General features: G+C 38.4%; 1 protein-coding gene across 7 annotated transcripts; it reads right to left on the bottom strand.

The window, feature by feature from the left end:
• Positions 1-682: 682 nt before the first annotated feature.
• Positions 683-25185, bottom strand: STARD3NL (STARD3 N-terminal like). Of its 7 annotated transcripts, none has more exons than XR_011139766.1 (9): positions 24449-24552; positions 12607-12903; positions 11038-11115; positions 8822-8899; positions 7059-7112; positions 6840-6957; positions 4132-4230; positions 2930-3028; positions 683-752 (listed from the first exon to the last, which is right to left on the bottom strand). XR_011139766.1 is itself a non-coding variant. In XM_068935930.1 (9 exons), the coding sequence occupies exons 3-9, from the start codon at positions 12829-12831 to the stop codon at positions 700-702; spliced, it is 705 nt and encodes a 234-aa protein (XP_068792031.1). In that variant the 5' UTR covers positions 12832-12903; positions 20352-20517; positions 24449-24552; the 3' UTR covers positions 683-699. The 7 variants fall into 7 exon arrangements, 6 of the variants coding, with proteins under 6 accessions (XP_068792031.1, XP_068792032.1, XP_068792030.1 ...); XM_068935930.1 differs by lacking the exon at positions 2930-3028 and adding an exon at positions 20352-20517; XM_068935931.1 differs by lacking the exons at positions 2930-3028; positions 24449-24552 and adding an exon at positions 24839-25184.
• Between the last annotated feature and the right edge of the window lie 213 nt (positions 25186-25398).

The following is a 25398-nucleotide window of genomic DNA, read 5'->3' as shown; positions in this document are numbered from 1 at the left end:
TTCCTCCATCGCTTGAAATACCATAATCATCTCTAGCAAAGTTGAACGCATGGGGAAAGACAATTCCAAAAGAAAATAATTACTGGAACAAGGAAGTTATCTGTTATATATAAGGAAAAAGGCAGCCCCAAAATGCTAAGATGCACAGCTAGAAAGCAACACTTTTGTGACATTATACAGGAAGGGGAGAAAGGGAAATATCAAAGTGGTTTTGTCCATTCAGTCTTCAAGATGGGTAAATTTGTCCTAGACCTCAACTTAGTACTCTTGCATTCCTAGCTCCAGAGGAATTTCTCTTTCCCGTTCCAAAAAGGAGTTTTTACACTCCTCATCCATCACTGTTCTTCCAGGATGGCCAGTGAAGAAATGCTGGAGGTGTTTCACCCCGAGCCCTCAGCCTTTCACACTGCACTCCACAACAGCTATTTCGGACCCCTGCTCAGCTGCCACCAGCCTCTTGCCTGGGTTAACCAGCATTCAAGGGCCAAAGAGCCCAACTACAGGCTCTCAGCCAAATACCTGCCTGGTAGGATTTCCTGCTTGAACTGCTTGCTAGGAAAGACAGACTGGGTTTCAAGATGAACTCCAGAAAATTATCCCACCATCGAAATTATTTGAGAAGAAGCTAAGAAGAAAAAAAAATACTTTTAGGAAAATTCAGGTTCTGTGCAAAGGTACTTGCCTGCTTTCTCTCATTTGCTATACAACTGGTTTTTCACTGTCCTGTTTTTCTTCAGATTCCTCATCTGATCCTAAATAGGAAGAAAGAAATGTTATTAGCTAGTTTAAAGGAAAAAAAAAACTAAAAATGCCCACCACTGAAATTGGCTTATCAAAAGGCACTTCAAAGCAAGCATTTCCCTTAAAAACACTTCCTTTTACGTTTTGAGTACTTATCTGGTTGTCAGACTTGCCACCCTGAAGGCTTTTTGCAGTTATCTAAACCAAGCAACAGCCCTGATATACCTGGCCTGCCAATGGATTCAGTTAGCAGGTGCTTCAATCCTGCATTACAACATAGTCAGGACAAACAAGTGCATACTTGTTCACTGCAAAACAGATTTTCTCCCTTGCTCTAGCCTACACTTTGGAAGGCATATGGTGAAGACGTTTCCAAAGTAGTAAGTAATGCTGCTCTATAATCACTGCTGTTACTAGACCCCGGCAAGAAGTCTTCTCTAAACCACACATCCAGCATCTCCCTCTGCCCGTCCATTACCGCTTGGCATCGTCTTCTGCTCTTCTTGGCCTCAGTTTTTTGTTTTCACAGTCAAAGGGCTGCAAAGCCCAAAGCAAAACGCTGAGTTCGTCCCAGGGCTGGCCACAATCTGATACTAAGCAAAGTCGGGTGAGCACCTCCGACCTGCACTTCTGGAGCCCCAATCCAAGGCACACATGTTCCCATACACATCTGAGGCAGCAGTCAGCAGTATCCGGGTCTACTGAGAAAATTTCCAGCCCACGTATTTTTATATACTTGTTTTGGGCAGCTTAAATGAGACTCCCACAGGAAAGGAAACGAGAAGAAGGAATAGTTTTTGACAAAATTCCTGGGAAGTGTTGGCTGAATTATGGACTCATCTTCCTTCTCACAAAGGAGCAAAAAATAAAAGACAAAGGGCTTAAGCTTCTCTTTTTGCCAAATTACTCAACCTAAGTCCTTTCATTTTCCTGGAACAGTATAACTGCCGTTCATTTTGAGGCTGAAATACTTGAAGAACTGTAGAAATTAACTGTTTCCAGGCTGATTTTGCATCTGATACGACCACAACGGCTATGCAGCAGCCAAGCCTGATATTGAAGACGAAGGTTCAACACATGTAAACCAGTAGAACAAGAAGGTTATGTCCTTGTATACACTTGTCTTCAAGAGAAACATTAAAACATAAATATACTGCAAATACCCACAGCGCCTGTTTTTACTGTGACCTCCTGAAAGTTAGTGTTTGCTTTTAGACATTTCACCATGTCAGTAGAGGCAGTTACTTAGCTTGTACGATCATAAGGAATAGTCTATCTCTAAAACTTTTTCCTATCAATATATAAGGTGAAATGACTAATAATTGCTGTCTTACAGCAATCCATGTTATCTGAACATGTACAGAATTTTGAAGTAAATATTTTTAATTGTGAGCTATTTTTAATGTACATCTCTGCTAGTTTTCAGAACAGTTCAATGTTTTAGTTCAAATATTTGTATTTGACATACCCATAAAAAGGGTGCTTAAACCAACATAATTTACTTGGCATTGTGGGCAGACTAAGAAAAGGCACGTGAGCTATTACTGAGGTGCCAGAGAGCGGTGGCAACTCCTTAAGCTCAAAGCAGTGTCATATGCCTGTAGTCACCACTTGCAATCTGAGGCACAGCAGCTGACTGCACATGCACCATTAAGCAAGTCAAACTGCCAAGACAAACACGTCAGCTCAACTCATGCTTCCTCTCACACTGTGTATTTTACTGTCAAAAAAACCCAGTGTGAATCCAGCATAATCCTTTGACAATATTCCTCAAGACGTCCTGACAGGCAAAACAGATCAGCAAGCATTTCTTATACATTTAACTAAAATATATATTCAGTTTGAGTCATTAATTTTTTCAGTCTACATTACACCCAGAGACAGTTTTAACAATTGGTAACTTTACCTAGAAGCACAGCAATGTTCCCTGACATACAGTGTGCTGGTACAGCACAGCATTATACTTGACATTGTCTTAATCCTTTGTCATCCCTAGATGGAGCTGTAGGCCATTTATTACACAAAGACAAGCAGGAATTATATAAAGGCAGCTGTCAAGCTGTGAAAGGTATCACCAGCAGTTATAGCTTTATAATGCAAGAAGGCAAAGACAGCTGTAAGCATTTAGTAGATATTCAGATTTTAATTCTACTACATGATAAAGCACAAGTTTAGAACAGGCACTTACATTTTAGTATGAGGAGACTGGCATGGGATTTTGGGGTTCACACTGGGTCCTCAAATAAGTCAAACTGAAATCCATCCACTCAACCCATGAAGAAATTACCTATTTTATCAAAATATCTGCAAATAAATTCTTAAACCTTGCAATATTTCAATTTATTTTTGGGTTTACTCACCTCTTCCCTCAATTGGAATCAAGTGAACTATACACAGTTAAGGTATAACTAATACTTGTCCTCAAAAAATTTAACATACACACAGCTAACAACAACTTTTTTTTTTTTTTTTTTTTAACTAGAGAGAGAGAGAGAGAGAGAGAGTTTTTTTGCTGTCATGAGAACGGAAAAAAGCCTTTGACTGGCATTTCAATTTGTTTTAAACCAGTTTTCTTTCAGGTTCACTGACTGTCCTACAATGTGGCATAGTTCCAAGCTTAGGCTGGAATAAATAGTGGCAGTTCTGCATAAACACCATTGCTAGCAGGATAGAGGGGCAGAAGCAAACAAACAATAACCATCCCTTTCAGGTGCAGTACGAATTTATGTCATACTGTCTGTATCTCAAAGCCAGAACTGACTTTATCCTTTGAAAAGCCTTAACGGCTTCTGAACAATATACTTAACTAGATGCAAGTTGGATATGAACTTTAGACGTTTTCTCCTAAAAATGGAAAGGGACTCAGAGATGATTGTGTAAAACTGATGCAGTGTATTTAGGTTATCTTTATGTTAGATTATTTATAACCATTAAGATTATTTATAGCAATGTATAAATTAGTTTTAAAATGCTGTTTTCTATATTACTCTTGAGAGACCTTAGCTGGAAATGGATGGAAAAAAATCTGAAGCAATCAAGTTCATGCATTTAACAGGTTATCTGCCTGTCATCTGGACTCTGGTAACTGATCATGTAATCTTAATCTGACCTGGCTGTGAATTAAAGCACCACTGATGATGATTTAATCCAGTAGATTTTATATCACCTTTGGGCCCCACCAAGTGTATTGTGATTCACTAATAGGTTGTAACTTGAACTCAATCATTTTATAAAAGGATCCCTTATTTTAGGATTGTAACGTACACTTCTCATTTCAAAAGGAAAATACACTCTTTTCCATTTTCACCCTGCCATTATACTCTAAAGGGGGAAAATATGCAAAAGTTTAATGCCTACAAGAAAAAGCTTTCATTATGCAAACATAACTACCTGCTACAGATTCAGGAGGAGAATAGAACTGCCCATCAGAGAGGGCTCCTGGGTGAAGAAGAGCTGCTCGCTCAGAGGCATCCTGTGCTATCAACAATCCTAAAAGAAAAAAAAAAAGCAAAATAGGCTATTACTTATTCATACTCATTAAGATACTCATAGTATCTTAAATAACAAGTCACAGTAAAGTTTAATTAATATATATTAGCATTCCAGACAAGTTTTCTCTGAGCTATTTTTAATAGCAGTAAACAAATTATTAATCTAACACTAAAGGCTTCCATATAGCTTCAGTAAGATAAAGAGGGACACTTCAGCCAAACAGAGGTACTGTATACGTGAGCAAAAGAATCCTTCCTCCTACTATATGAAATTTCATGGTTAGGATGCCATATGCAAATTCACTAATATAACCAGAAGTCTGAAAAACATTTTTAATGCTAGGTGAGCTGCCAAATCAATATAATCAAATAAATATATTTTCTCACTTTGGCTCCTCATTAGGAGGCAAAGTACACTCCCCATTAACAGCTTGCTTTCTTTTAACCTGTCTCAACAGGCTCAGCTTCACCTAAAATCAGGAAAAAGCAACAAATTAAGCAGTATTCTGATGGATATAATAGAGGAAAAAGAAAGAAAGAAAATAAGGGGAGCTGGGGAAGAAGGCAACTCATCTCACCCTTACTGCCATCAACCGGTCTCCTGGTAACTAGTAGGGTAAAGACGGCATTTTAGGTCAATGTATAAGACTATCAAACTTCCATCCTTTACTCTCTGCCACATGAAGATTGACAGGAAAAAAAACCTTGATGTTTTATTGAAAAAGGAGAGCTACCTGAGGTAGCCAGCAATTATAAAAATCCAAACTTTTTTCCAACTGAAACTACTATTTCTAGTTATGAATTTATCGTATTAATCAGTTATGTAAGGTAACAGCCAGAAGACGATAAATATCAGTGATAAGACAGCAAATGGAAATGACTATAAGTAAAAACCACTAGGCATGAAAACTGGATGTATAACCCGCAAAAATTAAGCAGTACTGTAAAAATAAGCATTACGTGTATGAATGTCCTTCTCTGTGACCTGTTCACAGTGTCCAAAGGAGACTTCTATATTTCCACTCTGTCCAAAAGAGGAAGGTCGTTCTCTATGAGTCACATACACTTACACAACTATAAGATGGAAGAGAGTCACATTTCCACTCCTACTAAAGATATGAGCGAAATGTACCTGGTCAAAACAAAAAACAACTATGATCCATCTTCCCTGTCCGCCTCAAACTACCTTAAGAGCAAGTAAGGCACCACAGAAGTACCTACGAATAAGAAGTACCACACAACACAATCCAAACATGCCTATTTTTTTGTCTGACTTAATTGCTTTAAAATTGCATTTAAAAACAGGGAAACCCTGCCTTCTTTTTGGAACACAGAGTTCAAATACAAAGCACATAGCATTTATTTAGAAATACAGCCTAAGTTATAACCATCTGTTTCAAGCTTAGTAGGAATTAAAAAAATCGAGTCCCACATGGATTTACCAATAATATCTGACTAATATCTGAATTTATTAATATTATTTTTATAAATTATTTGATGTGTATGTGTCAAATCTTTTCTTAGTCCATGAACTGTATAAAATATGCAAACATTCCTGAACTGGTTAGGTTTCTTGTCTACCAAGATGAAGTAGGATGAAGCTGCATTTCCCCACAGGAGAAAGAGGGAATAGGGAAGAACAGGGAAAGAATGAAGAGAAAGAAAAGAAGGGGAGAAGGGGTGAAGGGCAAAAAAAGAAAGGGAGAGGGGTACACTAACTTTTCCTTTCTTTAGGCAAAAACCTAACATCTTTAAGAAACTTTTTTCTGCAAGTGGGGGGAAAGTGGAGCGAAGAGGACAAAGTAGAAAGACTATACATTTCAAAGCACCAAGAACTGGAGACATCCGTGCCCATTTCAAGCTTTTGTTTTTAACCTAACAGGCAAAACATTTCTTGGAACAGTTTCAGACAGTATTTCTAAAAGTGATGCACAAACAAAAGGTTTTCTATACAATTACCCTCCTACTGTTGAAACTAGACAGAACATCTCTAGCAGAAATCTAAGCTTTCGTTCTCTCACCACCCAAGCAACGTTCTCTTTCGCTAAATCAATGAGTTTTCTCTATTTACTTCAATGCATTCCTATTATCAGACGACCTGCTGCCTCATCTTGAAGATGCTGAAATTCATACTTGCACTGGTCTCATTCTGTGCATGAAGGAGACTCTCTACAATACTTCTTTGCTTTCCCTTTCGGACCTCAAAAGAAGACTTAGTGACACAGAGTTAGTTATTGTGTCTATTCTTCTTAGAAGAGGAGCCAGTAACTTCTTCTGTATATTATCCACAAAATAAAATCCTGCAAGCCAGTTAAATTTACACTTTAATACACACTTCAAGCATACAAAATTAGATATGCTCCTGAGTGCTTGACAAATTACTGATTCGGTTCTCGTAACTTTTAACTTGGCCTCGCTAAATAAATTAAACTCCGCTTCTTCAAAGGCATATACACTCCTTTCAGGAAAAAGAAAAATATACCATACGATGAATTTTTCTGCAGCTCTTCAGAGTTCCTATGCAACTAAAAGAAGCATTCTTTTGCCATATAGTATGGGATTGAATGTAGCCAATTGCAGTGACTGAGGGGAATAACAAAAGCTTACTGTTTTCTTCTTCCGCTTCTTGTGGTAACACTTTAAAGTCCAAGAACCAGGTTTCAATCCAGGCAAGTATGAAAGATATGATGGGGAGCACATAGCCAAAAGCACCCTGTGAGAACAGCTTGAAGGAAACAAAACCACACATTACAGAAATTGTCTTCAAGAATCCTGCTTCTTCAAGAAGCAAAAACAAACAAACAAACATTTGATTAAAATATATACCTGTGAAATAATTACTTTTGCTAATAAAAAGGCACTGGTCACTGCTGTTGTAAACTGAAAGAGACAGGGTAAGAACAGTTAAGACTAATAACTGGATTTTCTTTCTTATTTCTGCAATTACATAGCAGTTGCAGCTTTTAAAATATTTACAAACAGCAAGATCAACAAAACATATCAAGTATAATTAAATTTATTAACATAACCTCTTTAATACGGACATCTCCAAATGCTTATTTCCATTCAGCAGACAGTTTAGATGCTGCGCAAATACCGAGTTGTATAAATTGTGATCTTACTGTATAATGAAGTTGCAATATTTTATTCACCAACTCCCCTAAAGAAGATATCTATTTGAAAAAAAGCAAACAGCTAGTATTCCAAATGCTTTTCGTTACTATTCACATCAAAGCAGTCATTTCAAATAACAAAGCATCTCTGCATGAGAAACCCTGAATTAGTACTGTAATTTACCCTCTCATGTTGTGAAAAATAAGTAATTTTTGCTGAAGACTTAATATTCCTATTTCCTATTTGACAAAGGGGAAGTGAGATAAAAAACAGACCTTGTGTCTGTAGAAAAAGGCAGTGGGCAACTAGTGTGCACTCAAGCAAAGCTTCTAACTATAACAGTGCATTTGGGACCAATAATTCTTTAAATAATAGCAAAATATAACAAGCTTCTTTTAAGCACAAATGGGATTTCAAGCTTAATCACTTCTGCACAACCTTCAGTGAAGCTTTATATGCCTACTGATTACCAACACAATGGGCCAGCCCTCACCAACTCCTAACCAAACTGCATCAAGCTAGAGGATGCCACTGGAAGAAATACTCTAAAGCTACCCAAATACGAGTAAGGGGTTTTGAGAGGCATGCACCTCGAAATAAAAATCCCAGCACAATCACTACTATGTATATGCCTGTGTGTCATGCTAATAACACAACTTCAAAAAATCATGACAGGCAATCTCAGACTACTAAACAAATTGCATGCTACTCAGTTGAAGAAAGTTATACACGAACATACTCTACATGCATCTACCATAACGTAAGGAAAAAATCCCTAAGATTTACAGTATACTGAGACAGTACTATGCATTTCACATTGCAAGCTGCAGTATTAGCTTTTACACAAACACATGGACGGAAGCATGAGTTTGTCATTAGGCAGTCTTGCATTCTTTCTCATCCACACAGCACAGCTGCATTAAAGACATTTGTTCCAACTCACTGAAAGAAATATCACTGGCTATAGTTCTCAAAAACTTCCTTTCTAAGGGATGCAGAGACTACATTTTGCCTCAGAACAAGCAGCAATACAAGCTCAATGGCTGGTATCCAAAACTCTCTACAAAGCTAAGAATTTGAGAGTTAACACATAACTGGATATCTGGCACAATAATGAAAATTCCTCTTCTTTTTGGAATACAGTTCCTTACTCCCAGTGAACGTATATTGGAAACCTCAGTTAAGAAGTCAGAGGCAACAAGGGGTTAGGCATACATACTGGATTCAAAATAAGTCTTTAATTTGTATTGACATAATGTTAAGTAAGGATCACACCCACTGTGCTAGTATTCTTGTCTTTAAGCTGAAAATCTTCCAGAACAGAAGTCTATAAATCTGCTACTACTTATCGTATAGTGATTTTTTATATATAGCATCAAGACGATTCTTAACATACAAACGTTAAGAGGCATCCAAAATTTGTTTAAGTTTGACCCATTCTAGTTAAAACTCCATTATGCTTGGCTACTACTCACAGCTATTGCCCACCAATGGCGCAGTCTGCACATTGCATATGCAAGTATTAACACCTTAAATCGAAAGACTGCCAGTAGCTATAGAGAAAGGAAAAAAATATTCGTTGGTTAATTCAGAACACAGAAGAACCACAAGATTCTCAGCTCACTGAAAATACTAACTGCTTATAAAACAACTTAGAACAGGAGAAACCAAGCTCTCTTATTAGGAAACGAGTTTGAAGTGGATTTGCTTATTACGATACAAATAGCATATCATTTCCCATTTTCAAAGCACACAGTTGATGGCACCACTTATGTGCTTACTCGGCATCAAATATGCAAGCATGTGCAATTCCACAAATGTAAGTTAGAAATAGATAACATGATCATAAAGATACTTCATGAAATTTTCTTATAACTGGAATATAAGCAGTTAAATCTAGAAACAGTTAATCCAGCAAATACTTCTAAGTGTCATTGTACATCTCACTAACCTTTTTAGTGTGCTACCATGCAAGAATACCATTACAAACTTCAAAAATGCATGAAGAGAATAAAAAAACCCAAAATTTACTCATTAAATTTAAAATATTTACTGAAACATCAACATTGCAAATACCAATTATTCTTCACAGAGATGCCTGCGGTTGTTTTATTTTATTACTGCACCTCTAAAAAACAGCCCTACTTTTTCACAGGTAAGCAAGTACTTAGGCATAGCTAAGAAGCAAGCCATTCCAAACATTTTGCAGTGGAAGAAGGTGAACTATGGGACTTGCTCTAGGCCAGAGAATGAATCAATAGCAACAGCCAGATCAGATTTCTGGATCAGGGACCCTAATCCTCTGTTTCTCTGCGTGTTCCTTAATTTTAGACTGCCTCTAACTTATTTTAAAAGATATGCTTGCAATCTATAAAACATAAAACAAACACTTGAAACTGAAGAGAGCAGTCTTTCATTTGGAGGAAAAAAAAAAAAAAAAACGCGCACACACACACAAGGACAGAAATGGCCAAGGGTACAATGAACCCATTTGATATTATGCAAATATGTGTTTTGGACATTTGTACCAGAAACAGAAGAATTCTGCAAATGATTTGTGAGCTCATACAGGATTTCAATGACCTAGCTCCTTCCCATGGAATAAAAGTATATTATTTGACATGAGATGTTTTTAACCCTTTGTTCAACTACAGGCACAACATTTGCCAGTGAATCCAAATGAACAACAAAACTTTTTGCTTCTGCAGTAAGATACGCCATGGAAAAACTGCCAGCAAAATAATGGGAGATAAAGGGAGAAGCAACATAGTTTGCTAGCTTATAAATCTTTCATATCCAATGTCTCATTCCATTTGACACAGTAAATGGTCCAATGCAGAAGGAAGATTAGATTTTTACATCAGTTTCAAAGAGATAATCTCAATACGGTCATTAGCATAAAATGACTTATATCAAAACAACTCATCTCTGCAGGGCAAGCAAGACCTAGTAGAATTAATGGTCATGCAAAAAGATGGGGCCATTTACAAGATCTGCAGATAAAGAAACAAGTTCTGCTTGGAGATCAATAACTCAACAGTCCCTAATGTACAAAACGCACTGCAAACAGAGCTACAGCCTAGCTGAAAGACAGAAAAAAAAAAAGCAGCTGCTTCCTAAAGCAGCAGAGCTCCTTCCATGTCCCTAAGGCCCTTGTGCATAGCAAAGGAGAATCATACTTCTCGTTATCCCTTTTTTAGTGCAAAGTTAAAAATCACTTTCAGTTAAAAAACAGGAATCTGGTGGGGGGAGAACTAACTATACAGGTCAAACTGGGAACAAGTCTCGCCTCGTTATGAGGGACTGTTTCTGTGGAAGAATAAAAGTGTCAATTTAAATAAAATGTTTTTACAGCTGGAGGACTACCGGTCTTTTCCTCCCCTTAATGAGTTATCTCTATGTTAATTAGACTCTCATTCTTGACAGAGTTTTTTTATCCTTTTCCTCTCAAAGTAGGAGATCCAATTTAAGTGTGCCTAAGCATCTCTACCAACAGGCTCCATGAGCACTTGCAGTTAAAGCAGGGATGGGCAACCCCAAAACAGGTGAAATTTGGCACAATTTCTTCTGCTTTAAATTATCAAGAAAAGACCAACCCTTTCACAGGACTCAAACTGGGGCATAACTGGGGAAGGAGGAAAGTGGGAAGACTATATTCTAGCCCCCTCCCTCCTTTTTAAAGAACACTTACAAATATATCAAAATATGAAGAAGAGTAGTCATATTGCAGGACTTCTTTCTCTAAAGTAGTCTCAATGCCTCCTTTTACCTACAAAGGAACAAATACACACAACCGCTCTAGAACAGAACTACTGACGCAAGAATATTCACACATTTGAAGGGCAAAATGAATAGTTCCCCACTGATGTACAAAAACAACATGAAATTAAGTACAGAGGACAAACATGCTAAGTGTCAACATCAAAGCTGTCATATTCATTTATTCAAAAAAATATTCACAGAAATTCTGGTGGCAGTTCTGAAGTCCTGCTAGTTATTTATCAGTGAAGGACAGGCATAATGCAATATTATGACTTCCCTATGAAGAAAATTTAAACAACACCCAAAAACCAAAACCAACCAACCACAAAAATATTCAAACAACATGTCAATCTTAGATATCATATGATATGGTACTCATGATACCATGACTTACGAAGGCAAAAACTGTTTTTTCATTCTTCCTTACTTCTGGCATTATAGGACTTGGAGTAATAACTGTTCTTTAAAATGAAGTTTTTCACAAACAGAAAACTACTAGCTCCTGGCATCTTGAGGTCCCTTAACGCTGCAACATTCAAAATAAAACTTCAGGAGTCGGTAATACTTTTTACGTGGAGTCTTAATTAAAGATATCAAGAGAACTAATGTGAAAGTCTGTGTGCCGAATCAAGAGATATACAACCAGATTCTGCTCCTCTTAGTCAAATAAGCTGTTGAGAAACTGGCCTAAAAGTACATCAGAATGCTATGCTTCATAGGGTCAGATCAACAGCTAAGGTTAGTTATCTTGTAAAGGAATGCTGACAAAAAAAAAAAAAAAAAAGACCTTTACTCAAGATCTTTATTAGCCAAGAAGGGGATTCCTCCTATTTTTCCTTTGTATCCTTTTTAAAATACGTACTTCTGACTATAGTTTAAAACCTAGCTCAAGAACTAGATGTTACTGATCAACTAATAACAAATAAACCATCCTGTTGTTTTTTGGAAATTTAATGAGAACAAAAATTGTCTTGTTTTATGAATTACAAATGCTAGATTTAAAAGAACGGTAGTAACTGTGGGAGTTTATGTTGTCGTTCAAATGCACCCTGCCATAAACAATGTATGTTATATTAAGTTTGGCTTTACAAAAACACATCACTGCAAAAGTAAAGTTCTGGCCATTTTAAGTTTTTACAAGGTCTAACACCTAAATGAAATCAAAGACTTTTTGAGCTACTGAGAAGGTGGTAAACTCTTGAATCTTCTTAAAATTCACATTTCTTACCAAATTTAAATAAGTTCAATAATGCTTTTCTGTCTACAGGAATGTCAAAGGATTTAATGATATGAATAAAATAAGGCACGTATCCAGTGATTAAACGTATGTGCAGGTAAAGAGCTATTGTGTTCACAAAAGCTAAACAACAAGAAGCTACTTTAGTTTAAATGAAGATATAAATAGCATACTTTGGCAAAGAAAACAACAACTTATTAACCATTTCTGAAATGAATTACCCAATAAATAAAGTCCAACAACACTGAAAAAACAACTCACATTTAACTCTATTATCCACAGCAAGGTTACGAATAAGAGATCAAATGTCACAAACAAACAGAAAGTCCTTCTGACATCTGAAATGCCTTTTTTTTCTCTTCCTTCATATGACTCAATTCTTGCCATCAGCTGTGCAGGGTTAATGGAATGGACATCCCGCAGGGAAGGACAGGATTCCACACTGCTACTGTGAGCATTTTCTGCAGGACCTGGCACCCGATTCATCCTGGGTTAGCTTAGGGCAGTCTTCTTCCTGTTTCACCATCACTAGAAGGCTGATCCATACAGGAAGAACTTCTTTAAAACAAAACGAACAAACAAAAAAACAACTCAAGACATTAGTCACCAAAAACTCCACTAAGGAATTTCATCTTACCACATCAGATTTCTTTCTGATAATCTGACAACTACGAGCATTTAGTAATTTACAATTTAGCAAAATTCTGAAAAACGTTTCTAAAATAAGACATTTCTATGGCTTCTTCACCTCTCAGAGGATGTGTGAAACAGGGAATTAATGTTCAATTAGACAGCTGGGAATGAGGGAGCACTGCCGAGATTTAGAAGGCTGCAATCCCCCTTTTGCTGGATTGAGCATTAAACAGGCATAAATAAAAGGCATGCATCTTTAAAGTTACCTATACTGATTTAAACGCTATTGGTAGTAAGCTAATTTAAAAGCGGTCCTACACAAAAAATGGCAGTGTTAGGTATCAGCATATCCAGCGCTATCACCTGTAAAGAGACCAGAAGTCCATTAAAATAACTGAATGCTGTAGTAATCATTCTTTAGGGTAAATACACTGACATTTAATCTATAGACAACCACAGCTTCTATGACAGCTTATATCGCCAGACTGGTCTGCGTGAAAAACTTTTTGCCACTCAGCAGAAAAAGGTAAAAGCAATAGCATTAAGTCTCTAGGGACTACAGGGCTTTTTAAAAATAGGTTAAATTTCTTATGAAACTTGAATAGTTTGGTATATGATTCACTATATTACTCCATGATAACTTTTTTCTAATTAACGCTTCTAGGAAGTGTTAACAAAGGAAGTCAGAAAAGTTTCAAGAAAACAAACAAAATCCAATTTTATGCAAATACTCAGAATATAAAGCTATATTTCCTGCAATATGAATCTCCTCACACAAGCTTCTGTAATGCTGGGAGCATAATTTTCTGCAAGTCAATAACAAACTTCATCTCTTCCTATGAGGACCCTCTTTGAGAAATGGCAAAATAGATAAAAACCTTTCTGAGTCTCTGGTTCCAAGTAACTACAATGTTTCAGATCCAACTGTTCAAAGATACAGAAAGCCAAAGCACAAGGGGAAAAACAGATGGGGATCTGTAACGCAACACCAGGCAAACATGGGGATATAGGGACATATGGGAGAAGGAAAGGTGGGGTAGGGAGTGGCCACAGCACACAGATCACAGCTCAGGAAAAGGAAGACAAGCCAGGGGTGACCAATGTTTAATTCAAGTCACATGCAAATTTCAGGTATTTCAAGTCAGCTCTTCTTCCGCTACGTCACAAGTACAGTAACAGACCTGTACCAAAACAGAAGCCACCTTGTCAGCCAAATTTCTGACTGAAGGGAATAAGCTACAGGAGGCAAACAAAGCCAGTACAAACAAGGCATTCTGGGATGTGGCTATGAGCCAAAGCAAGCTCACGACTATTAGCAGGCTACTATCATCCTGCTCCTGTCTGAGAATCAATTCCAGGCCTCTCCTGCCCTGGGTTTTCAAAACCAACCCATGGGATACCTTTTTTTAGTTCGCAATCATAAATCATAGGACTAGGAAGCTGATTGGCCCCCAAAGCAGGGCCAAACCTCTTTTCAAGAGGTTTCAGCACAGCACACAGTACCAGAGAGGTTAAGGAGTGGGAATATAAGGCAGAGATAACCAGTTTCATCATTAATAGGAGTGCACACATGCGCGAGAGAGAGAGAGAGAGAATGAATGATATTTTAGTCTACTCTCTCATTTCAGTATTTTTTTGAAGCAGATTAGAACTGAGCATCTTCATTACATCTCACAGTCACTCTCATGCTGGGAGAGGTGGGAGGAGGTGTCAGAATTTGCCCAGTAAGTACAATCTCAACTGCAATACATGCTCCCTCCTCTGTGTCATATACAAATTATAGTTTATAAACACTGTTAGGCAAGTGGTCAAACTTTGAAGTTAAAGAGAACCTGCATCAGAACCTTCAACCACAAAACAAGAAAGCATACTCATTAAAGTAATGAAAGGAAGTTTTTACTTTAAGTACCAGAATGTGGAATTATTTCACATTAAGAATTCTGAAGAACCTGCTTCTCCCTGACTGTATTCACACACATTTTCAATCAGAAACTCCTTTTACTTCCTTCTCTATTTCTGTTTCAAATATCAGACACTAAACCTTCTTTTATACATCACATTAATCCTTTAGTTTGATAATAAACACATGTTATCCAAAATGACTACTCAAAACAAAGCATATCATCTAATCATTCACTTCTACACATGGAAATATTTCAGAACAGTATACAAAAAAGTTGAGAAAAAACAAGGTTATACTCTAATATCTTCTAGTAATTATTCAAGTTTGTACTCTCTACCTAAAGATTTGTTGCTCCTTAAAGAAAAGGCATAATTTTGAAAAGCAAATAAAAATTCCAAAAAACAGCTCTGCCATTTATTTTTTCTTCTCATGAACAGAAATAGTACCAGTTGTCATCAATTTCATTAGTAGCATCAGACTCACAATTTCATACCTATTATAAGCTCACTGGAACGTCAAACTATTTCACAAAGAAAAAAAATATTTTTTCCCCAGAAAAACAAATTAGTATATTTGTGGCATATTTCCTCTTCACTCCTTCTGACTCCAAGAGAAAGAAAAATAAGTTTTGGTTTTTTTGCTTAGTAACTGCAACATTCACTCGACTCCTAACACTAAGACATTTAACAGGTTATTCTAGAAAACATGCATAGCTAAAAGTCATGTTCAAACAATTTTTTCCTCCAAGAGCGGGCAAACTTGAATTTATTTCATTTAAAACTAATTGTTATTGTTGTTGCTGTTGTTTTTTAAACACTTAGCAGTTATGGCCATAACTCAGGCTTTCAAAGAGAGAATTAGATTCCCCAACTTTTCCTAGAGAACTGAAGATTTTACTCTTATTAATAGTACTAACTAGTATAATGAGTGAAAACTAAAAGGAGTTTATTAAAAAATAGCAGGATCAGGACCGAAATCCTTCCCTGCCCTCATCTAACAAACTTTAGTAATATATGGAGAGAACTTACCCATGGTTATCAAGCTATATTTAAAATCAATAACATTTTTTCACTCAAACTGATGCAAGCAGATACACATGTATCTTGGAGATATAAGATCAAGACTGTATTTCTCTTTCCTATCATTATACTATCCCTAGTCTTCCATTTTATCTTGCTTATTTTAATTTACTCGTGTTATGTTTATGTTAAGTTTATTATGTACGAGCACCAGCACAGTTTATTACTTTTTTCTTTCAAAGTAAAACACATATACAATAATTTAACCAAAGAGATACCAGATAGGATTAGCCGTGAAAAAGAATTACTTAATCAAAAGTTTACCAACAGCTCAGCAAAATTAAAAGTGAAAGGAGCATATGGACATTATATTAGGAAAAAGAAAACAAAACTTTATCTTAAAATATCAGAGAAACCGTATTTGCATAAAGATGAAAACAAAGTAATGCTGTGCCATGATTTCCGTTGAAACCTGTTAAAAAATACAGTATTTTACACAGTAAAATGTATGTATGTTATGACAAAAGTGCTTGCATTACTGCACGCACTCCCTATTAGTCTCCGGGAACACAATATGTGGTAGAGCATTTAAGTTGCAATGAAAGATAGTTTCAGATGATTTCAGCACACATTTGTATAACATAAAGCAACAATTATGTGTAGCATAACAAGCAACGCAATACCTACAGCTAAATGATCTTAAATTAGCAAATTCTGAGTCAGTAGCTTTTCCAAGGAGCAAGACCCTAGGGAGCATCCAATCCAAGATCCAGTGTGGGCAGTATCCACCACAGGTGACGAATGCCCTGCCACAGATCCTCCAGGATTTACTGATTCAGCACAGAAGACCACACCAGACTTGAGTTCACTAAATGTGCTCCACAAGCAACACAAAACCCTGGGGCCTGAGAACTGAAGTCTTACTCCATTTGCTCTCTCACTGTCACAAACTCCAACATTATTCTTTATATAGGCACAGTACACAAGTTGCTTTAGCCACCACCTTAGACAGGACATAATTGTAAAGACTGTTTTTGTACACTGCATATACAGAATATAATAAGCCAAGTATATATGGTAAAAATCCGTATTCTTTTTCAGGAGTATTAGCTTAATTCTCTCAACCTGTCTTTTGACAGTTCCAACATGAACCCAGATTAAGGGCCAAAAAAGGTGAGCCCAACTCCTCTGAAGATAACGTAATGCTCACTATAAATAAACAAAGTCCCAAAGAGCCTGAGACAGTCTCCAAAGCTTACCCAGACACATGTTGAAACCATTCTCTACTATAAATCAACCAAAAACGTTTTGCTGACAGTCTCTCTTCTTTTTATGTGAGTTAAAGAACTCATTTTCATGGTCAGCTTGTCATGAACATGTTACTAGTGACCTTCTGAAAGCCATTCCATTTCTCCCTTTTCTGAAACAGTGCTTGTATCCTCTTCAAGCTGCACTCATTCTGTCTTTAAATCATGACATATCAGTGCCCCAGAAGCATTTAAAGGTTTCAGTACCCTTTTTAAAAATACTTTTCCACTAGTCTAAAGTAATCTGCTGTTCCTAACAAGTGTTCCTTAGAAAACATGGGGGAATATTTAAAAAAAAAAATACACATTTTGGGAAACGTACCACTTCAATTTTAAAGTTGATTCAGTTACTTTGTATTATAGCTTGATCTGTAAAGCAGAAAATTTAGAAAATGGAAGCATCTCCAGATGCAGTTCCATCTTGCAAATCTGGGTCTGAGCTAAGCACGAATGTACATTATAAAGCCCTTGAACTTAAACACCACTTTTCTGGAGACTGGTTGACTACGCCCTGCTCATTGACCTGAATAACATAAGCAGAATAAAAAGACAAACTCATAAAAAATCTCGCTGACATGGACTGGGCACATAGTCACAGAAAACGGAGAGAAGAAAAACTCGATGCTTTGTGTAATCATAGAATCACAAAGGAAGGGACCTCCCTTGATTGGAATGGACCTCTGGAGGTCATCTAGATCTAGTCCAATCTCCTGCTCAAAGCAGGACTAGGACAGACCTAGCATTAACAATAGATCAGCTGAGGCTGTGTTAAGCTGAGACTTGAAAACCTCTGACAGTTTCTCTGGGTAACCTGTTCCAGTACTGCACTAACATCCTACAGAAGGTGGTTTTCCTGTAGTTCAGCCCAAACTGCAATCTACAGGGTTGCCCCTTCTTATGCCACCCGCCACTACAGAGGAGAGTTTGGCTTCATCAGTCACTACTTTAAGACTCAAGTTCAGCCACGTGTATCAGTTTTCCAGAATCCAAGTATAAAAGAAAGCCATAAAAACAACATAAAATACACTTACCATACCAAAAACGTATCTAAAAATTATTTTAAAGCTCCCATTTCAACTTTCCCCAGACTTTTAGCATCTAACACTAGCTAACACCTGTTGGGAGGTCTTACTGACATAATTCTGATATTCCATGACGCTCAAAGGCTTAAAGGATAACTTAAAGACACTTGCCCTTCATACAGTAGTAGCCTTTATGGTCATGAGAAGCTGCTTAATGAGGAATGTAGCATGTAGTTTATAACACTGCTTACTCCTTAACAAGTTACATCAGACACATAGCATCTGAATCCTCAGATAGATGAAACATGAAAAACATGTGATGCTGCAATTTCTCAAATTGAGCCAGCTTATTTGCTTTCCTATTAACTACTTCACAGTATATTTGGGAATTTTAAGACTACTCTGCTTCCTTCCTCCAGAGATATTTTTTATTCCAGTTAAAGCTTGTAAAGTTTATAAAAATATTTTGGTTTTACTACCTCTAGTTTTAAAATAGGAAGACACACATGGTTTAACTATATCAACAGGCACACCACAGTACTGGACTTGTCTATTCAAAACTAAAATCTGCTTAGTGACAGAGAACCACAAAATAGCCAAATGCAAGCTGAAAGAACAGTAGGTAACGCTTGGAAAGGAAACTAAAACAGGAAAGTTATATCATTTCAATTGACATGTGACATTCTAAGTAACATTCAGGTCATGTTATATCATCAAAAGGCCCAAAGAAAGAAACAAATCATTTACAGAGTTAAAACACGCTGCTTTAAACTAAAATCCAGTGGGTTGGTCTAGAGAGTGGGCAAGACTTAAAACTCACATCTGCATACTGCATCAAGAAGCCCAGGCTCTGAATAGCGAGACTGAATGGTATAAACCAACATGAAGGTACTGAGGACTACCCGAGGAACTCTTAATATGAAAAATGGTACCACAGATACCAGTTCCGGTAACTGTTCAATTCAGAGAAAGTCTTCCTCAAACAAAAAGTTTGTCTTTTGTTGTCCCTGACTTGCATAAAACTTTATTTCCTTTACATTTCACTTGTCTTGTGCGCTCCCTTCAGCACAATTCTCATGAAAATCCTGCAAACTATTGAAATATGCCGTCTTACTCAGGCTATATGATAGGGTAAGTCAGCTCCATCATGATCACTTGCATGTTCTCTTATTTCAAGAGAGATTTTGTCTATTTATACCATTATTATATGGTTAGGGATATACCTTAACTTATAATCTGTCCTCTATACGCTGGGTTCCTACTATCTATTAACTAAAAAAGTGTTCTAGATACTGTTGCATTCTACAGGCATTAGACACTGTAATAAACAAAAATCGAAACTGATGCATGCCCATAAAATTCAAGGACAGAAGCACAAAATAGAGCGTATAAAACTTTGTTGGAAATACCCTGGATTTTCAATTAAGCAACGCAGCAGGACTTACAAGTTACAAATATACAATCCAGTTAAAGACTGGGAAGCCTTTGAGCTGCAAAGGCAGGACATCTTAGCATACAGGAGAGTTCCTCACAAAGAGTTTGGATTCTTCTGAAATTTCAGAACTAGAGCAGCTCTGCTTGACTTTGAAGTAGAAGTTCTTACTTAACCTTCAATTCAAAAGAATTTCTCATCCAACATACAAGATGAATACACACAATATACTTGAGGACAGCTTGCACAGCATACAAATTATACTTATTCTTACATTTACATTGCACATGTGGTTTCATCTCAATGAACCTTGAAGCAACTTATCACCAAGATTTTGAAATATATGCTACCAAGATGGCTAGATATCAAACAAAAACAAAGTAAGAAGATCTATTAAAATTGCCTTGCACAATTTTAATTGGAAAGTGAATGGAAACACTTCTCTATGCGTGTGTTAGCAGAGAGAAAACCAAGATGAAGTCAAATATTTGCTTTTGCTAATGATTAAATACTAAGTTATTTTGTTTTGCCTTATTTCCCATTATTTCTTTCATGTGGGATTTAAGTTTTATTTTCTATGAAGAGATTATGCAACTTAATCTTAGTCACGCCATTTACTTGATCAAGAACAGTATTTGAAAAATATGTAGATAACTTATCTGGTTTAAAAAACAAAAAAATTCCACCAACCGTTTTCTAGTTTCCTTGAGCCAGACTTTTCCCCAAATTGCTATGCTCTCGTGGCAGCCTAACAGAAGTAACTGTACAGTTACACAGCTCTCACAAACATGCTCCACAATATTTTTCTGAAAATACTGAAAGAAGGTGCTGAGAAGTGCAGGAGACAGTTTACAAGCTAAAAGGAGAAGGAAAAAAAAAGAAGTAAGAAGAAGAATGTCAATCTTTTGGGTCAGTGGGACATCTGAGGGAACAGCAATGTCATCCTTCCCCATCCCCAGAGAATCAGTCTTACAGATTCTGAAAGTCAAATCAAAGTGCTCCAATCTTGGACTAATTTTTCCCTGCAGCTGAAGAAGGCCTGCTAGCAAGCACAATGCTGCAGAACACCACTGTCCTTGACTAGCACTCCAATTCTTGCTCTAAGAGAGCTGAGAAAATGGCAGAGCAAACAGCTTGTAAACTCGGTATTTTCAATGCCTCATTTTTCTGCCTATTACCATTTTTACCTCTGGGTTCTTTTTCTTAACAGTGTCTCCCAACTTTTTCACTCTTAAAATGAGCAAGCATGGCTTTGTGCCTGCATATGAGCACGCTCAAACCAGATATGGCCAATGGACATGCAATAACAGTCCTTCAGATCTAAATCAAAAAGACTTTGGAAATACACTCCATGCTGGAATGCATGAGCGCCTTGAAAATACCTTTGCCAGAAATCACAAAATGTCTTAAGTATAGCTTTTGTTTAATAAAGAGTGTGATTTTAAATACGCAATCATAATCTATTTTAAGAAAAATACTAAAAACTGACATATAAAAAGGATGCATCATAATACATTCTGAAGCTGTGCCTTAGACAATGTCTTACTCAAAGCATTTAACCACTTCAAATTACAAAATTGAAATGCATGCATTTTATCACTGTTACTGTTAAGTCCGTAGAACACAAAGAATGAGTACTTTAGTTACTGAATTGATAATATATCATTCCATGTGAGACCAATGAACTCCACTTGACAATATTCAATTATTTAACTAAATACATCACCAAAACTAAGTTAGTAATGTTTTCTAATCTTGCCAAAGACCTGGAACTGTGTCACGATTTTAAGTTAAACACAATCAGCTCCCTACAGATGTTCAAGTGTAGCGTATAGTATTTATACATATTTTATATATACATACACGCATACGCCAGTAACATGCTGCAGGTAATTAAAAAAAAAAAAGTCATCGATTTCCTGGCAAAACAGGGAAGGAGGAAAAGTGGGCACAAAGACAATTAGAAAAGACAATTAGAAAAACCTCTGCCAAATCTTGTCTTAATCACGTCTTGTCTTCACAACTATTTCCTGCTCTCTGAAGTCGATTTTGTGGCCCATCCAACTTCAGCTCACAGAAATAAGGACCCCATTGCAAAATTTACTACATTAACCACTAAACACTAAGTAAAAAGAGTTCCTAATACACTTTGCTTGCCAGAGTTAAAACGACTGCAGGCCGAATAAACCTACTTTTCAGGTATCAGTAACAATTATATTTTAGTCACATCAGCATTCTTTTAGAGTTCAAGAGTTTTATTATTTAAAGAGACCAAACATCTTATTGATTATTTGAAATATCAAGCATAATATTGGTTTATTACATAAAACGCTGATGACTTTTTTGTTTGCCTTCTCTAGGTCAACAACATATGTCCAGGGCCGCTAGCCAGAAACTACCTGGAGAAGAAAAGCTCTTCTTTTGGTAGCACTGAACTTTGGGAATCTTCATTAAAGACTTCAGTCATTTTATTCTTAAGTATTTCTTAATGGGAAACCCTCAGGACCGCACCACCTACACACCTATTCCACAAAGTGGTGGAAAAGCTTTCTCCAGGCAAACTTGGTCCCTGGAAATTCTGTAGAGCTCTCAAGAAATACAGTATTTTAGAACCTGAAGCCCAATTAGAAAACACAAAGTAAGTTTTTCAAAGATTTTTCAATCTAATTCCTATTTTATAGCTCTTACAAGAGGCTTCCAAATAAAAGGAAAACATCAAGTTTTACATATTACCTCAAATTTTCTCCTTATAAGGCTTAAATGACATTGTAAGGAAACAATCAACCAGTCCAAGAAACAGTAAATTCTAGTACAGTCCCATATGTGAACCGTCAGTGTAAAACGCTTCTTCTACCACTCTTCCATATAACTAGTCTAGTTCTTCTGTCAGGGCTAGATACAAATTAAATCCTGATGTCCAAAGTGATGAGGTTTCAGGGCTTCAATTGATGTCTAGCTGATTTTAGCATGAGCGTGCACAGTCATTAAGAGGTATTTGTTTAGTTTCATAGACTTTTCCCCCGTGCATTTTTAATCTTATTCCTAACTGAAACTAACATAGTGAGGCAGACAGGTCACGTATATAAGTTCTCTCCTTTAACATGATTTTTAAGTAGGTACACTTAAATTAGAGAATATTCAACAAAAAAAATACATCTGCAATGCTTTATAGTGTCTTAGCTAAGCTGGTGGAAGCTGATAGCTAACCAGGTGAAAGCACGGTTCGCTATAGCCACAGCCCTAGTCCAAATGTACTAAGAACATCTAATCCACCTAAACTAAGAGTTAAATAATCCACAACTTTCAGTACTGTTAAGAAGGTCAAATATTCATTTTTCTGAATACCAAGCTTACTGAGAAACATTCATCCCCAAAATCTAACGTTCAAATAACACAGACAAATACTTCAAGTTAAGAATTTGTTCCATAAGACAGACCATTGATCCATTTTACCCTCAACACTGCCAAAACACCCTGTAGGCTGCATCTAGCCTATCTCATACATCAAAGCTGATGATTAAAACCTACTGAAAACAATTATATCCAGGAGCTTATAATAGAAACGAAAATGAAAGATATAGTCTTCTCGCAATGCTGGACTGAGCAAGAGTCTCCCAAAACAGAGGGGTTTTCAGAAGAAAACGATAGCACTCATCATCAACTAATGCTTAACACAATCCCGTATCACACAGTAAAAGTCAAGCTGACAAACATGCACGAAGACGTATCCTGCTAACGCTGTGCAGAAATACTGTGACGATCTTAGAGCTCTAAGCACACTAATATGCTTTTTTTAATCTTTCTTCAAGCTTACTACTGATGATGTATCTACTTACGGCTAACTATCATGAAACTGGGAACTGACTAAAAGTCACTATTATGAAACCAGCGTTACTGGATTAACAATATTTCTTTACAGATGGCTTTTTCATCAATGAGTAACTTTAATTGCAGGTAAGATCCAACTGCTACAAGGCTAATCGGTCATATCATTAGATATACTAGTCCAGCCCTTAAGAGACATGCAAAACATTACATTTCGACAATTAATAATGCCCTTGCAATTCAGATTAGATACTGAAATCAGGAACTCTCTCTCTCTCCATAACTGCCTGAATTCAGTCTGACATGGAAGTTAAACCCTATCGTAACAACTCCCTGTGACGGAAACTAGAGATTTGCCCACCCTAATCTGCTGGCGGGGTTATCAGCGAGACAAACAAGATGCTGTACTTCCACGAAGATGCGCTTGCTGAAGCCGCACCTCGGGAGGGAAAATAAAAAGCACGTAAGTAAACAAATGGATAGACAGATGACTAAATGAAGAGATCCTCCGGCTTTCGAAGCCCACAGCCAAAACGAACCGTGGCCCGCGTGGGACGTGACCTCCTTCCCCCGCCCCGCACAGGCGGGGCGGCACAGGCCGTCCCCCCCCCCCCCCCCCACCGCTGCCAATACCTCTGAACCCCCTCCGCGTCGGGAAGGCAACAAGGCGCCTCCGTGGTGTCGGGGGGGAGGGAGGGGGGGGCGGGGATGGACACCCGCCGGGGCGGAGCTGCCGCCCCCGAGGCCCCCCCCCCAGGCCGCAGCGGGGATGGGGGAGGGGGCGGCCAACGGCCGCAACGGCCGCGGCGCGAGCTCTCTTCCCGCACGTAGGCGCGGGCGCGGCCCGGCGAACCGGGCCCTCCGCGAAGAACCCGCTCCCTCCCCTCGGTCTGGTCCTCCTCCCTCCCTCCCTTCGCACACGCACTGCCGGGCGACGGGGCGGCGGCGGCGGCGCCTCTTACCCCGGCCGCGCCGCTCCGGCCCGAGGGAGAAGACCCCGACCGCGGCCAGCCACCGCCGCAGGCCCTGGGGGCTGCCGGGGAGGGGGCGGGGCGCCGCGGGGGGCGGGGCCGGGGCGCCGCGGGGGGTGGGGCTCCACCTCCCCCGCCCCGCCCCCCCGAGATGGCGGCGCGGGCCCGCGGCCTGGGTCGGGGGGGGGCTATTTGTGTCTTATTTTCAGTCTCAGGACCCCGAGCAAGTCGTTTCGGTGAGGTGAAGCCGCGTGAACTAGGGGGTTTCTCTGCCGAGTGCTCCTCCAGCGTGCAAACGCTTGGTTACCGGCGCTGGCAACGGAGAGAGACGGGAAGGTGAAATTCAGCGTTAAGGGGGCGATAAGGTGTCCCCAGGATCACCTCCGTCACTCGCTGCTGCTGCTGCTTGCCGCCGACCTGAGCTGCTTCCCCTTTCAGCCTGGCTTCGGCGCATGGGTTTCTGGGATGACTCATCTCATGGCCAGGCTTACAGCTGTGGTGAATAAGGCGGTGGGTGAGGGAGCACAGCCGGGCCCGGAGTGCTGCCCCTTTCCCGAAAATCCCTTGCCGTCTAGCGCGGGGCAGGCACTGCCGCAGCCCGCGCCTGCAGACGCTCTCCTGGGTCGTCCAGGGCGGTTTTCTGCTGTCGGACATGGTCCCTCTCAACAAGCGACTGAAGGCCCGTCTTAAAACCAGCTACTAAAAAAATAAAAAAAACCCCAAAAGACTAATTGCTTTTTGCTCTTACTGTTGCTATTAGCAAGATGAATGTCATTCCTTGGGAATGACAGCTTGGTCTCAGCATTCGGTGATACATGTGTGCGAGCCAGAAATACAATGTTTCAAGAAAAAAAAATTATTATCCCGCTTCAGCTTGTGCGTTTCAGTAGTTGCTTTATTTAGATGTGAACACCCCTAGATTGTAATCTGCAGTCAAAGCC

This window comes from Struthio camelus, chromosome 2, assembly GCF_040807025.1.
Source record: "Struthio camelus isolate bStrCam1 chromosome 2, bStrCam1.hap1, whole genome shotgun sequence".
NCBI classification, from domain to species: Eukaryota; Metazoa; Chordata; class Aves; order Struthioniformes; family Struthionidae; genus Struthio; species Struthio camelus.
Note: the sequence above shows the minus strand (reverse complement) of the source record. Positions and strands in the feature narration are given on the sequence as shown.

Bases quoted from the DNA above. Each gene is read 5' to 3' on its own strand.
- STARD3NL (XM_068935931.1), bottom strand. From the start codon at position 12,831: ATGAATCGGGTGCCAGGTCCTGCAGAAAATGCTCACAGTAGCAGTGTG. The intron at 8,900-11,037 runs GTAAGTGTTCTT...CTTTCTCTATAG, and splicing joins CTTCATATTTTGATATATTT to CTACTGGCAGTCTTTCGATT. The intron at 6,958-7,058 runs GTATATATTTTA...GTTTCCTTCAAG, and splicing joins CAAAAGTAATTATTTCACAG to CTGTTCTCACAGGGTGCTTT.